Source organism: Macaca thibetana, chromosome 20 (genome assembly GCF_024542745.1).
Source record: "Macaca thibetana thibetana isolate TM-01 chromosome 20, ASM2454274v1, whole genome shotgun sequence".
In the NCBI taxonomy this organism is placed as follows: Eukaryota; Metazoa; Chordata; class Mammalia; order Primates; family Cercopithecidae; genus Macaca; species Macaca thibetana.
Window position 1 is genome coordinate 17,557,107 of NC_065597.1, and position 14,001 is coordinate 17,571,107.

A 14,001-nucleotide genomic window follows, 5' to 3' on the forward strand; every position below is an offset into this window, starting at 1 on the left:
GGCTTTCTGATGGGCATTATTAAGAGATACAAAAATATTTATATATTGTACCCACTCCCATATGTTCATCCATGTGCCTCTACTCCAGGCCAGGCCATTGGACTTTGTCCAGGAATATGTATATATTCTCATCTTACACACAAAGTGGAATGACTAAGAGCATAGCCAGCATTTCCACCAATTGGGAAAAGTTTTCACTCTCCACCATCTTTCAGAACCACCCTTGCATTCTTTAGGTCTTTAATGGTGACTCTAATCTTCACAAATCCCCATCCTCCCAATGGAACATATTTTTTGTCATTAGTTATCATCAGTTTATTATAAAAGAGAGATACGAAAATTATTTACATGATGAAAGATTTCAGCCCCGTCGCTAATAAAAATACAAAAAATAAGCCGGGCGTAGCGGCGGGCGCCTGTAGTTCCAGCTACTTGGGAGGCTGAGGCAGGAGAGTGCCGTGAACCCGGGAGGCGGAGCTTGCAATGAGCCGAGATTGCACCACTGCACTCCAGCCTGGGCGACAGAGCCAGACTCCGTCTCAAAAAAAAAAAGATTTCAGAACTTCAGAGGAGCAGGCAGCTTCATGCTGATGCCATTTCTTTTTTTCTTTTTCTTTTTTTTTTTTTGAGACGGAGTCTAGCTCTGTCGCCCAGGCTGGAGTGCAGTGGCCAGATCTCAGCTCACTCTGCAAGCTCCGCCTCCCGGGTTTACCCCATTCTCCTGCCTCAGCCTCCCGAGTAGCTGAGACTACAGGCGCCCGCCACCTCGCCCGGCTAGTTTTTTGTATTTTTTAGTAGAGACGGGGTTTCACCGTGTTAACCAGGATGGTCTCGATCTCCTGACCTTGTGATCCGCCTGTCTCGGCCTCCCAAAGTGCTGGGATTACAGGCTTGAGCCACCGCGGTGGGCCGTAAACCTTGAACGCTGATGCCATTTCAATAGTGTCTTATTTCAGTCTACGTACTTTTCAAGAATGTCACCATCTCTAAATAGGAAATAATCCTTGTCATCTATAACTACTTTGGTGCCTCCATAGTCTGGAAGAAGAAATTTATCTCCAACTTTCATGGTAACCGGCTGAATCTCTCCACCCTTTCCTTTAGAACCCGATCCAACAGTGACTACTATTGCTTGCAATACTTTTCCTTGAGATTTTTCTGGCAGCATAATGCCTCCTTTGGTTACAGTTTCAGCAGCGCTCCTTTCAACAGTACTTGCTCAAAGAGTGGAAGAAACTTTCTAAACGCCTGTCTTGCCATGACTCCCTCCACCTCAGACTTGTACTCTTGGAAAATTGTTTTTATTTATTTATTTATTTATTTTTGAGACGAAGTCTTGCTCTTGTCCCCCAGGCTGGAGTGCAATGGCGCGATCTTGGCTCACTGCAACCTCTGCTTCCCAGGTTCAAGCGATTCTCCTGCCTCAGCCTCCTGAGTAGCTGGGATTACAGGGACCTGCCACCATGCCCAGCTAATTTATATATTTTTAGTAGAGACAGGGTTTCACCATGTTAGGCAGGCTGGTCTCAAACTCCTGACTTCAGGTGATCTGCCCACTTTGGCCTCCTAAGGTGCTGGGATTACAGCCACTGTGCCCGGCCTCAGAACATTGTTTTTAACATATTTTAGTCAGGGGTAGGGAGCAATTTCACAGGTTTACATCTGCCCTTTCCTGCCCATGACAGCTCCTGCCCCACAGGCCAGAAATACAATGTAGGGTTATTCCAGGTCACTTCCAGTTATATATTTGGGGACTATGTAAATCTCTGGGTGGGTCCATACATCCAGTGAGCTGAGAGCCATATTTTACCACTTTAGCCAAGAGTCCATTTATTAACTGGCCCTTATAGGCCAGGGGGACTATAATGATGTTTTAGGCCTCTGATGATCAATTTCACTTTTAAGTCTGTGTCCAATAGTCTTCAAAATGTTTGGTTATTTCCCTTTTGCCACTGTACAGTCACCCAGGTAAGTAGCCATGAGTTCCTTTGGGGAAGGCCTGAGGACCCTCGTGCCATGGTGTGGTAGGGTCTTTGGTGTTAGGCTCCTGACCAATACTTTCATCAATGGATTCTAGATCTGAAAATTGGCTCAGATTGGGCAGGGTGTGGTGGCTCACACCTGTAATCCCAGCACTTTGGGAGGCTGAGTTGGGTGGATCATGAGGTCAAGAGATGGAGACCATCCTGGCCAACATGGTGAAACCCTGTCTCTCTAAAAATATGAAAATTAGCCAAGTGTGGTAGTGCACACCTGTAGTCCTAGCTACTTAGGAGGCTGAGGCAGGAGAATCGCTTGAACTTTGGAAGTAGAGGTTGCAGTGAGCCAAGATTGCACCTCTGCACTCTAGCCTGGATGACTGAGACTGTCTCAAAAAAAAAAAAAAAAAAAGCTCAGATCTAGAAACTGGGCAAAGGAGCAGGACTTATTGGTGACCACCCTTAGCCTCCTGTTCCTCCATTCTTTTTATTTTCTTTTTTGAGATGGAGTCTCATTCAGTTGTCCAGGCTGGAGTGCAGTGGCACGATCGCCACTCACTGCAAGCTCCGCCTCCCGGGTTCACGCCATTCTCCTACCTCAGCCTCCTGAGTAGCTGCGACTACAGGTGCCCGCCACCACGCCCAGCTAATTTTTTTGTATTTTTAGTAGAGATGGGGTTTCACCATGTTAGCTAGGATGGTCTCGATCTCCTGACCTTGTGATCTGCCCGCCTCGGCCTCCCAAAGTGCTGGGATTACAGGCGTGAGCCACTGCACCTGGTTTTTCCTCCATTCTTGTGGACCTTATTGGCTATAGATGTTGAATAGTTAGTTCCCTTGCTGGTCTTGGGTGATGTTATCCTTTATTAACCATCTCTATACTCCCTGCTCGTCAAGACCCCTTGGTTGCCATTTTATTATTAATTTTTTTTGAGATGGAGTCTCGCTCTGTCACCCACGCTGGAGCGCAGTGGCACCATCTCGGCTCACTGCAACCTCTGCCTCCTGGGTTCAAGCGATTCTCCTGCCTCAGCCTACCGAGTAGCTGGGACTACAGGTGTGTGCCACCACACCCGGCTAATTTTTTGTATTTTTAGTAGAGATGGGGTTTCACCGTGTTAGCCAGGATGGTCTCGATCTCATGACCTCGTGATCCTCCTGCTTTGGCCTCCCAAGGTGCTGGGATTACAGGCATGAGCCACCCCACCTGGCAAATTTTTGTATTTTTAATACAGACAGGGTTTCACCATATTGGCTAAGCTAGTCTCGAACTCCTGACCTCAAGTGATCCTCCTGCCTTGGCCTCCCAAAGTGCTGGAATTATAGGCATGAGCCACCACATCTGGCCCTTGGTCATCTCGTTTGATCTTGCTGGTAATGGTGGTAATTGTGGTCTCCTGGCTTCTGGCAGTTAAACATTGCCACCAGGTCTTTATTATTCTGGGGCCCCAATCAGCCCGTCTTACCACCTGTTTTCTTGGAACACTCCTGGCACTACTTGTGTGAGTCCAGGTCTGCCAGGAAGCAGACAACAAAAAGGGATTAGCTATGCAATAAATTTATTAGGGGCAACAGTTGTAGGAAAAATGAGGTGGCTGAGAGAGCCATGTGACCATGATGCAGGTCCAACACTGTGTGAAGTACAAAGGGAGGGAAGGAAGGACAGGAGGATTCGGTGGAAACATCTAAGACTCATCTTAAACTGAAATTCATTTCTAAGAAAATCGGCCAAGGCTGGGCGCAGTGGCTCACGCCTGTAATCCCGGCACTTTGGGAGGCCAAGGTGGGCAGATCACCTGAGGTGGGGAGTTCAAGACCAGCCTGACCAACATGGAGAAACCCGGTCTCTGCTAAAAACACAAAAAAAATTATCCGGGTGTGGTGGTGCATGCATACCTGTATTCCCAGCTACTCGGGAGGCTGAGGCAGGAGAATCACTTGAACCCGGGAGGCGGAGGTTACAGTGAGCCAAGATCGCACCATTGCACTCCAGCCTGGGAGACAAGAGTGAAACTCCATCTCAAAAAAATAAAAAAGAAAGTTGGCCAAGGCCATAGGACACTCCTCATGCAAAAGTTACCTGTCACTGAGTCTTCCAGAAATGGGCCTGCATCAGTAGCCCTGCCACTCTCTTTTTTGAGATGAGGTCTCGCTGTGTCACCCAGGCTGGAGTGCAGTGGCGCGATCTCGGCTCACTGCAAGCTCTGCCCCGCCCCGGGTTCATGCCATTCTCCCACCTCAGCCTCCCGATTAGCTGGGACTACAGGCACCTGGGCAAAAGAGCAAGACTCCATCTAAAGAAAAAAAAAAAGAAGCTGGGATTACTGGCCACCATGCCCAGCTAATTTTTGTATTTTTAGTAGAGATGGGGCTACGCCATGTTGGCCAGGCTGGTCTCGAACTCCTGACCTCAAGTGATCCACCCTCCTCGGCTTCCCAAAGTGCTGGGATTACAGGCATGAGCCACCGCACCCAGCCTTTATTAGGATTTTTAACCTGTTTCTTCCCCTGTAAGATAGAATAATAATACGTATTCTATAACATTAAGAATTACTTATTAGTAATACATATTTACTAAGTCATTACTTAATATATTAAACTATAAAGAGATAAAACAAAACAGCAGAGATTTTTACCAACAAACATATGTTGACTAAGAACAAGGACAAACAAATGTCTATTTTTAGAATTTTGGCCAGGCATGGTGGCTCATATCTGCAATCCCAATGTTTTGGGAGGCAGAGGCGGGAGGATTGCTTGAACTAGAAGTTTGAGACCAGTTGGGCAACAAAGCAAGACCCCTGTCTCTACCAAAAAACAACAACAACAACAAAAAATTGGCTGGGCAGAGTGGTCCACAACTACAGTCCCAGCTACTCAGGAGGTTGAGGAGACAGGATTACCCCAGCCCGTGAGTTTGAGGATGCAGAGATAGGACAGTGCCACTGCACTCTAGACTGAGTGACAGTCAGACCCCGTTTCTTATAAAAAATTTTTTTCAGAATTTCACTTATACTCAATCACTGACATGGAAAACAAAAAGGAGGGTATTGTGAAAAACAAAAACAATGGTGTTCGGTTTTGTAATTTGGGGTTTACTTCTATCCTAGGACCTCTGTCATTGTCCCTTAGAGCATCAGGCTCCATGAAGTTAGTAAGCTTATACCTATGGATTCAGTTCTCCTGGAATCCAGTATACTCCATTTGTTGTTCAGCTAGAAACTGGAAAACATTTTCAGCCTTTCCAGCCTAATTGCAGAGCACCATGATTTATGGCAACGAAGATTCTTGAACTCAAACAGAACAAAGAAACTGAGGCAGGTGGCCAGAACTGTGCTGAGCAGGAACCCTGAAACCCATGCTTGCCCACTGCTGCTGCCGTGGTCAGAAGTGCTGCCAATGACTAGAAGAAATAAAGGAAACAAAAGTCCTTTCTTCTCCCTTCCTCCCACTTTACAGTCTCCTGGATTCAAATAAACAAGCAGGAAGCCAGCAGGCAAGAGTCTGGGAAATGTAGATCCCTAGATCTGAGAGTAAACAGACTAAATAGACATATGACCAGGGCATTTTTTTTTTTTTTTTTTTTTGAGACGGAGTCTCGCTTTTTCACCCAGGCTACAGTACAGTGGTGTGATCTCGGCTAACTGCAACCTCTGCCTCCCGGGTTCAAGCAATTCTCCTGCCTCAGCCCCGAGTAGCTGGGATTACAGGCGCCCACAACTACAACCAGCCAATTTTTGTATCATTTAGTAGAGACGAGGTTTCACCATGTTAGCCAGGCTGACCTTGAACTCCTGACCTCAGGTGATCTGCCCACCTTTGCCTCCCAAAGTACTGGGATTACAGGAGTGAGCCACACGGCCAGGACACAGGGTTAAGAGGCAAACATATCACTTTCCATTGGCAATAGCAAAACAGAACTGCAAGCAAAAGCCTCAACCACTTTATTAGTGTGAAAAAGAGAAAATCTATGGCTGGGTGAGGTGGCTCTTGCCTGTAATCCCAGTACTTTGGGAGGCTGTTAAGATGTGCAAATCACTTGAGGTCAGGAGTTAGAGACCAGCCTGACCAACATGGTAAAACCCCATCTCTCCAAAAAATAGAGAAGTAAGCCAGGTATTGTTGCAGGCACCTGTAATCCCAGGTACTCAGGAGGAATGAGGCAGAGGCTGCAGTGAGCTGAGACTGAACCACTGCGCTCCAGCCTGGGACAACAAAGAGAGACTCAGTTAAAAAAAAGAAAAAGAAGGCCAGGCACGGTGGCTCATGCCTGTGATCCCAGCACTTTGGGAGACTGAGGCAGGCAGATCACGAGGTCAGGAATTCGAGACCAGCCTGACCAAAATGCTGAAACCTGTCTCTAATAAAAATACAAAAATTAGCTGAGCATGATGGCGCACGCCTATAATCCCAACTACTCAGGAGGCTAAGGCAAGAGAATCTCTTGAACCCAGGAGTCGGAGTTTGCAGTGAGACGAGATGGGACCACTGCACTCCAGCTAGGGCTACAGAGCTAGACTCTGTCTCAAAAAAAAAAAAAAAAAAAAGAGAAATTTACCGGGTTGGGATTATATCCCTCTCCCAAGAGGCAGACATGTTCCTGCCTCTAGAAGTCAGAGACAAAAGGCACTAGGAGCCACTATACATAGCAAATTCTTTATTTTCATATTAACATTAAAACATAAAACAGAAACATTAAAACAAGGTATAAACAGAGTTCCCATTGCCTTCTTTTCAAAGTAGGGGCAAGAATGTATACAATGACAAGATATTTTGAGTTCGTTTAACTCCAAATCCTCAAGTGGGGAAAAAACCTTAGAGGTAGTGACAAAGGAATATGGTGGGGCAGAGCCTGGTGGAGCTCAGAAGACTAAAGCCTGGATTTATAAATGTGATGTCCTACGATGGGGATTCGGAATGGCGTCAAGGTTTTTTTTTTGAGATGGAGTCTTGCTCTGTCACTCAGGCTGGAGTGCAGTGGCATGATCTTGACTCACTGCAACCTCTGCCTCCCAGGTTCAAGCAATTCTACTGCCTCAGCCTGAGTAGCTGGGACTACAGGCGTGCTCACCACTGCGTCCAGTTAATTTTGTATTTTTAGTAGAGATGGGGTTTCACCATGTTGGTGAGGCTGGACAAGGTTTTTTTCTTTGGAGAAATCAGTCACGGTCCTATGAATTTGCTTCCAAAATATCCAAATTTAATGTACTAATGCAAGGACTGGTGAGACTTAGGATTCACCTAATGTCCCTCATAGTTAAGTCTCTTGCTTCCTACTTTTAGGGGAATCAATCAGCATCAGGTACTTCAAAGCAAGTGAAATCCTAACCCTGCCCAGGGCCAAAGACAAAGCCAGTCGGGGCCTGACCACCTGCATCCTCTTGGTGGCAATCTGCTGAAACCAGATGAGTTCTGCTTTTTAATTCCAATCCTATTCTGCCGCTGAAACTCGCGGCCGGGGCAGCCACTCTTAATCATTAATCATTAACATATCAAAAGGAATATCTCCTTGGAGAAAAGAGCTTTTCTCAGGTTCTAGAAGCTAGCTTTTACAAAATATGTCTTCAAATAGGGGCCGGGTACAGTGGCTCATGCCTATAATCTTGGCACTTTAGGAGGCCGAGACGGGAGAATTGCTTGCGGCCAGGAGTTCAAGACCAGCCTGGACAACATAGTGAAACATCTATTTCTACAAAAAATTTTAAAAAGAAAAAAATTATGTCCTAAAATATTAAAGGGTCATTAAAAGGCAAAACTAAAACTTGGAACTCTGGGGAAATCTACTGCAACAACCCCTTGCTGGAGAGAAAGATCCTAGAAACAGCTCTTGAATTGACAGGTCAGAAGTGTTTATAATAAAAACGGTAACAACTCTTCAGCAATCATTTGAGAAAATCAGATTGTTAGCCATTTTCTCCCATGAACAGGACACTGACCTGCCCACATCTTGAAGCATATTCTGTTGTGGACAGTGGTTTGGTCAAGTAGTCTGAGGCAAGTCAAAGAAATACAAACTGAGCCTTAGAAAAGGTTAGGGAGGCAAATCAGAGGAAAGTGGAATCAAACATCAGCTTCACATGGGGAAGGCTTTACCTGGAATGTATAAAGAACACTTAAGAACAGCCCCTCAGTCTGAGGGATTGGCTTTATTTAGATAGGAACTCTCTCAAAATGGGAGACAAGTTCTTCTCATGTTTTTAATAGCAGTCTGAATAGATTTGTAAATTCTCTTATGTCTTTTCTCCCGATATCTAGGGGAGACTCAAGTAAAACCTTTGACCTAACACTCATCTTTTCCTGGCAAGAGATAGTGTTCTTCAAAGCACTACCTTGGATAAAACCAATCCTGAGTTCCTAAGCTGGCTAGAAAAAACAAAATTTTCCCCACCACTCAAACAACTGGCCTCTTTCCTTACCTTTCACAAAGCAATAAACTTAATGCACTAGGTATCAGCAAAGAGAATAGTTCACTAGCTGCTTCCATCACTGGGCCTGCCAATGTCCCATCACTTCACACCTGGAACACAAGTGTTGTTGCCACAAGGCACACCCAGGTGTGCTCTATCACACACTTTTGTGGCAATGAGACAAGTTACTAAAAGATTGTCAGCCTTCAAGGTCAGAAATAAACCGGACACAAGATTTTACAGTGCCCTCTTGTGTTCAACTGAGTAATACTCTTTTACATCTATGTTGCATCAAATCAGTATCAAGACAATGGTTAGTCCCTTCAAGGATACCTAAGTAACAGGACAACTCAGATGGGATGTCATATCCCCCAGAAAATGCTTGATGCCTACTTACATCCTAGATGATGAGAGGACACTCTCTAAGGTCCAGAAAGTCACATAGAAAATAAAGAAAATAAGAATTTCCAACATACAATAATGGTAAATGAAGGCTTTAAACCCAAGAAATGGATAATGTAGATAAAGTACCCATCAATTACTCTTTTAGTGGACATAACAGATACACAATCTGTAGTGTCTCAGTGACCCAAAGTCCTAGAATCATATTAATGCAAACAAACCATGATCCCCAATGTTCTAGGCCGCAGACAATAAACAGGGATCTTGCTTGGGACTGCTAGGTGCTAGCAAACAACATTTAACCAGCAGCAGGCCTTCAAGGTTTCAAGACCACGGTCACTCCCACTTATAGATGTGGACCATCTTCTCTGTTAAGGTAGCCAAGTAGCTGTTATGGTTCACCTCAAATGGGCAGATGTCCAAGACAGGCTGATTGGTCTGTAGGTCCTGGAGCAACGAGCCACTGGCAGCATCCCATAGCTAAAGAACGCAAGCAGAGGGAAGGTTCAGGACCCAGTCAGTACACGAAGGGACTTCCTTTCTTCATCATCAAACAAGTCTAAATAGCTGCAGAGAGAACACTACCTGGAGAGCAAAGCAGGCCATCCCTAACCTTCACAAAGTTGCTTAAAGCCAGCACACCTGACATGGTTCAGATACAGCCTCACCTACTGTAATCAGCAATTAGTCTACCTGTAAATGGATCTGAAAATAAAGCCCAGCTTCCAGTCATTCAATCTATGTGTCAGGCTCTTCTAGGGACAGAAAGGTAAATTAAAAATAAAGTCCCTGTCTTTGCCCTCATGGAACTCACCTTTTTTTTTCTTGAGACAGAGTCTCGCTCTTGTCGCCCAGGCTGGAGTGCTGTGGCGCAACCTTGGCTCACTGCAACATCTGCCTCCTGGGTTCAAGCGATTCTCCTGCCTCAGCCTCTCAAGTAGCTGGGACTACAGTGCCTGCCACCACACCCTGCTAATTTTCTTGTACTTTAGTACAGATGGGGTTTCACCATGTTGGCCAGGCTGGTCTTGAACTCCTGACCTCACGTGATCCATCCACCCTGGCCTCCCAAAGTGCTGGGATTACAGGAGTGAGCCACCGCGTTGGCCAGGCATGGTGTCTCACACCTGTAATTCCAACACTTTGGGAGTCTGAGATGGGACGACAGCTTAAGGATAGGAGATAGAGACCAGCTGGGGCAATATAACAAGATTCTCATCTCTACAAGAAATTAAAAAATTAGCCAGGTGTGGTGGTGCATGCCTGCAGTCTCAGCTACTCAAGAAAGGGTAAAAGAGGATTGCTTAAGCTGAGGAGTTTGAGGCTACAGTGAGCCATGATCACACTACTGCCCTCCAGTCTAGACTAAGCAAGATACTGTCTCCTAAAAAAGAAAAATATTTTAAAGTATTAAAAAGTAGAGTCAGCCAGGCATGGTGGCACACACCCATAGTTCCAGCTACTTGGGAGGCTGAAGCACAAGAATCACTTGAACCCAGGAGGTGGAGGTTGCAGTAAGCCAAGATTGCGCCTCTGCACTCCAGCCTGGGCAACAGAGCGAGACCCTGTCTCAAAAAAAAAAAAAAAAAAAAAAAGTATGACCAGGCACAGTGGCTCATGCTTGTAATCCTAGCAGTTTGTGAGGCTGAGGTGAGAAGACTGCTTGAGCCCAGGAGTTTGAGACCAGCCTGGGAAACATGGCAAAACCCCGTCTCTACTAAAAATACAAAAATTAGCCGGGTATGGTGGTGTGCACCCAGCTACTTGGGAAGCTGAGGCACAATAATTGCTTGAACCTGGGAGGCAGAGGTGGCAGTGATCCGAGACTGCGCCACCGCATTCCAGCCTGGGTAACAGAGCGAGACTGTCTCAAGAAAAAAAAAAAAAAGTATGCATCTGTTTAAAAAAAAAAAAACAAAAGGATGGGCCGGGCGTCATGGCTCATGCCTGTGATCCCACCTTTTTTCTTCTGCCATTGACTTCTTGTGGAAGCCGGATCAGCTGTCTTACAGAACGCCCACAACCTGGACTTGTGTGTATACTTTCTGTGCTATCATTAAACTTGTTCTCCTCTATTCCCTGCAACTCCAGTCAATGAAACTTAGCGCTACCTTCTAGAGTGGCACTATACAATATAGTAGTCTCTAGTCACATAAGTTTATATTTAACTTGATTAAAAATAAAGTAAAACATTAAGTTCTTCCTTGGCACTAAGCACACTTTAAGTGCTCATGTGACTAGTGTGACTGTATTGGACAGTGCTACTCTACGACTTAATTAGACTCAGGTTCAAGAACATCTCAGCTGGGTACGATGGTTCACATCTATAATCCCAGCACTTCGGGAGGCCGAGGCTGGTGTATCACTTGAGATCAGGAGTTCGAGACCAGCCTGGTCAACACGGTGAAACCCTGTCTCTACTAAAAATACAAAAATCAGTTGGGTGTGGTGGTGGGTGCCTGTAATCCCAGCTACTCAGGAGGCTGAGGCAGGAGAATCACTTGAATTCAGGAGGCAGAGGTTGCAACAGTGAGTCAAGATCTACAAAGCAGTATGGAAAGCATATGTAAACCAAGCAACCTCACATACACACATATGCGGATATGTGGGATTACAGAGCAGAACTTACACTTTTTTGCTTTATGAGCTTCTGTAAAAAAATGTTCACGTTTTCCCTTACCAATATTTTAAGCAAAACTACTTTTTATATGAAAGTAAAAAATAACAGGCTTACCAGGGCAGAATTTGCTGCTTCATCCCCAGTACACACCAGGATGTTGCCGTCATTCTCTGGGCTTTGGAAAATGGCATTTTTGGTCAACAGTTTGCAAGTGGGTCCTCCAAAAAATGTATGTACAGGCTGGCAGGAGCAGATTGGATTTCCAGTGTCATCCAGTCGGTAGGACATTTCCATCAGCACACTTCGTATGGTGGTGTGATTTTTATCTATGGGACAGAGAAATCAGTGCTGCACCATGGGGATGCTACACAAAAAATTAATCAAGTACCCAAACCTCACATGCTTACAACCTAGTTGGACGGAAAAGCCATAAATGCTTAACCATCAAGAACAGCTACAAAACAAATGAAAGAACAGTATCATAGCATCAGTGAAATTCAGAACCGTAGGCTAGGAATCAAGTTATCTACAATAGCTTTTTGCTTAAGAGAAAAACAATTCTGAGAGTGAGTTACCTGTTTTAGTAAAATCAGTCTCCTGCCAGACCTCTGCTGGGGGATTTCTCTCTTAAGAAGTCTCAGTAAAAGGTTTTTCCCTTCCCCCCGTGAGAACCTCATTAGCCCCTGGGACTGCACATTTTTATAAAGTGAAAGGAGGCTATTACAGAAAGGGAAACATGTATCTGAAATTCTGCTGGGAGGCAAACAAAAGCCAGAGAACAAAAGAGGACCCCCAGGCTTTGTATACCAGTCACAGCAAATCACAGCCTTGGAGACAGCAGAGCTGTGGGATGACGAAGAGCCAAAGGGTCTAAAGTGCTACTGAGATGTTTCTCAGCTCAAACAAAACTTAAAAACATGAGTAGACCCACCCACAACTAGCAGAAGTGTGAGCATTTAACGACTAACTCTGACTATACATCTGCCTGACTGTTATAATTTGCTTAATACAGTTGTGACCTCAGCATCTGTTTTCAGGACTGGCATAAATTATCTGAAACCTACATGTACCCTGTCAACTTTGGTCTAGTTAAAACATCCCTTCCCTGAGCAGAGGTTGGAAATATAGCCCACTTGTCCCTCCCCTCCACCCCTAACCTACCCCTAAGGGAGCAGGCCTGTCCTGGATGGCTCCCCCTTCTTCCCACCGGCCCCTGAAGCACGCTGCCCTCTTCTCTGTGGGATCTGTCAAGTAAGCTGATTCCGTTATTTCCTGTGTTTTGTGCATTGCCTCCTTTATGTCTCACCTGACCAACACACCTGAACCTAACGTCTTTCCTAATCAGGGCTCTTGTAGAGAGTCACTATCTCAAGGGAAATGAACTGGACACAGGTCAGACAAGCACCACAAGGGTACCTGCCAGTATAAACAAGTTTCCTGTGAGAGGGACACCTGGTCATGAGTCAGGCAGGTGTTAGGCCATCTGCCAGGACAAAGGAGTATCCTGTGAAAGGTACACTATGAACACCCACAACGAACTCCCTAGAGTTTGGCAGGACAGGGCTACAGTTTATAGCCACTCTCCTGACAGAGACCTCAAGACCACATTAGAAAGAAAAAACCTACAACACTGACCATCAGTACAGTTTACCAGGAATTTAGATTCATGACACTTAGCCTAGAAAGAACCTGTGAATGAAGCACAGTCTGCTGTTACGGGTTCCACCTCTGATTCCAGAGGCAAAGATGTTCAGCTGGCTGGGCCCACACAACCATTGTTGTCCATTTCCCCTTATTTACCTTTGTCGGCCCAAATAAGGAGGAATAGACAATATGCCAGCCGGGGTACTACATGGCTGCCCTAATCTGGACCTTTCTCTCAGGGGAAGTGAGAGGCAGGCAGAAGATATGAAAGTGATCTCAAGATGGCTCAACGACCTAAAGCTGGCCCCCTCATTCCACTACTGTTCTAAGTTGTAGGGGCTCCTAAGTGGCTAATTCACTTCCAGGAGTACCTGGCAGAATATGCTCCAGTCCTCACATGTAAGGAGCAGGGAGGCAGGCTCTGTGGGGGAGCTTGAAGCCACCATCCTCCCTGTAGAAGCAAGAGCTACAACGTATCTTGTTAGTCTGTGAGCAGTACCACAGCCACCCAAAGGGTAGGATCGAACTCTCCTTCCCTCTTCTCTACCACTGTGCTCCCAAATAAACCATAGAAGACCCCAGTACTACTCACCAGGCCTGTAGGTCACAAGACAGTGCCGGGAGCTGTTCTCTGTCTGGAAGTCTATGCAGCCCCCTGGCTCCAAGGGCAGTACATGAGGCCAATGAGAAAAGTCCGTTTTCTGTTCCCAGAATGAAGCATCCTCCAAGGTTCCAGCCAGCACCCCACCATATGGAAATGCAGCTGAGGCAGCTCTGGACATGTATGACAAGGAGACCAGTGGGCATCTGAAAGGAAAGTAAGGAAACTGTATCTCACATTCCAAAACTCGGACGGCTCCAGACCCCACTACCAGTAACCCTCAAGCACATTCCCACCTCTACAGAGGTTAAACACCTTTAGTCACTATCCTCTGACATCTGATAAAAA

General features: G+C 45.7%; 1 protein-coding gene and 1 pseudogene across 2 annotated transcripts in view; both read right to left on the bottom strand.

Moving 5' to 3' along the window:
- Window positions 1-709: 709 nt before the first annotated feature.
- On the bottom strand, window positions 710-2,358 carry LOC126943777 (10 kDa heat shock protein, mitochondrial-like; annotated as a pseudogene).
- A 4,263-nt stretch (window positions 2,359-6,621) lies between these two features.
- RFWD3 (ring finger and WD repeat domain 3) overlaps window positions 6,622-14,001 on the bottom strand; it is a 47,588-nt gene continuing 40,208 nt past the window's right edge. For both annotated transcript variants that reach the window (XM_050772700.1, XM_050772701.1), the window contains 3 exons: window positions 13,645-13,859; window positions 11,523-11,734; window positions 6,622-9,268 (listed from right to left, as the gene is read on the bottom strand). In XM_050772700.1, coding sequence (XP_050628657.1) covers window positions 9,125-9,268; window positions 11,523-11,734; window positions 13,645-13,859 — 571 coding nt within the window. In that variant the 3' untranslated portion in view covers window positions 6,622-9,124. The remainder of the gene's footprint in view (window positions 9,269-11,522; window positions 11,735-13,644; window positions 13,860-14,001) is intronic.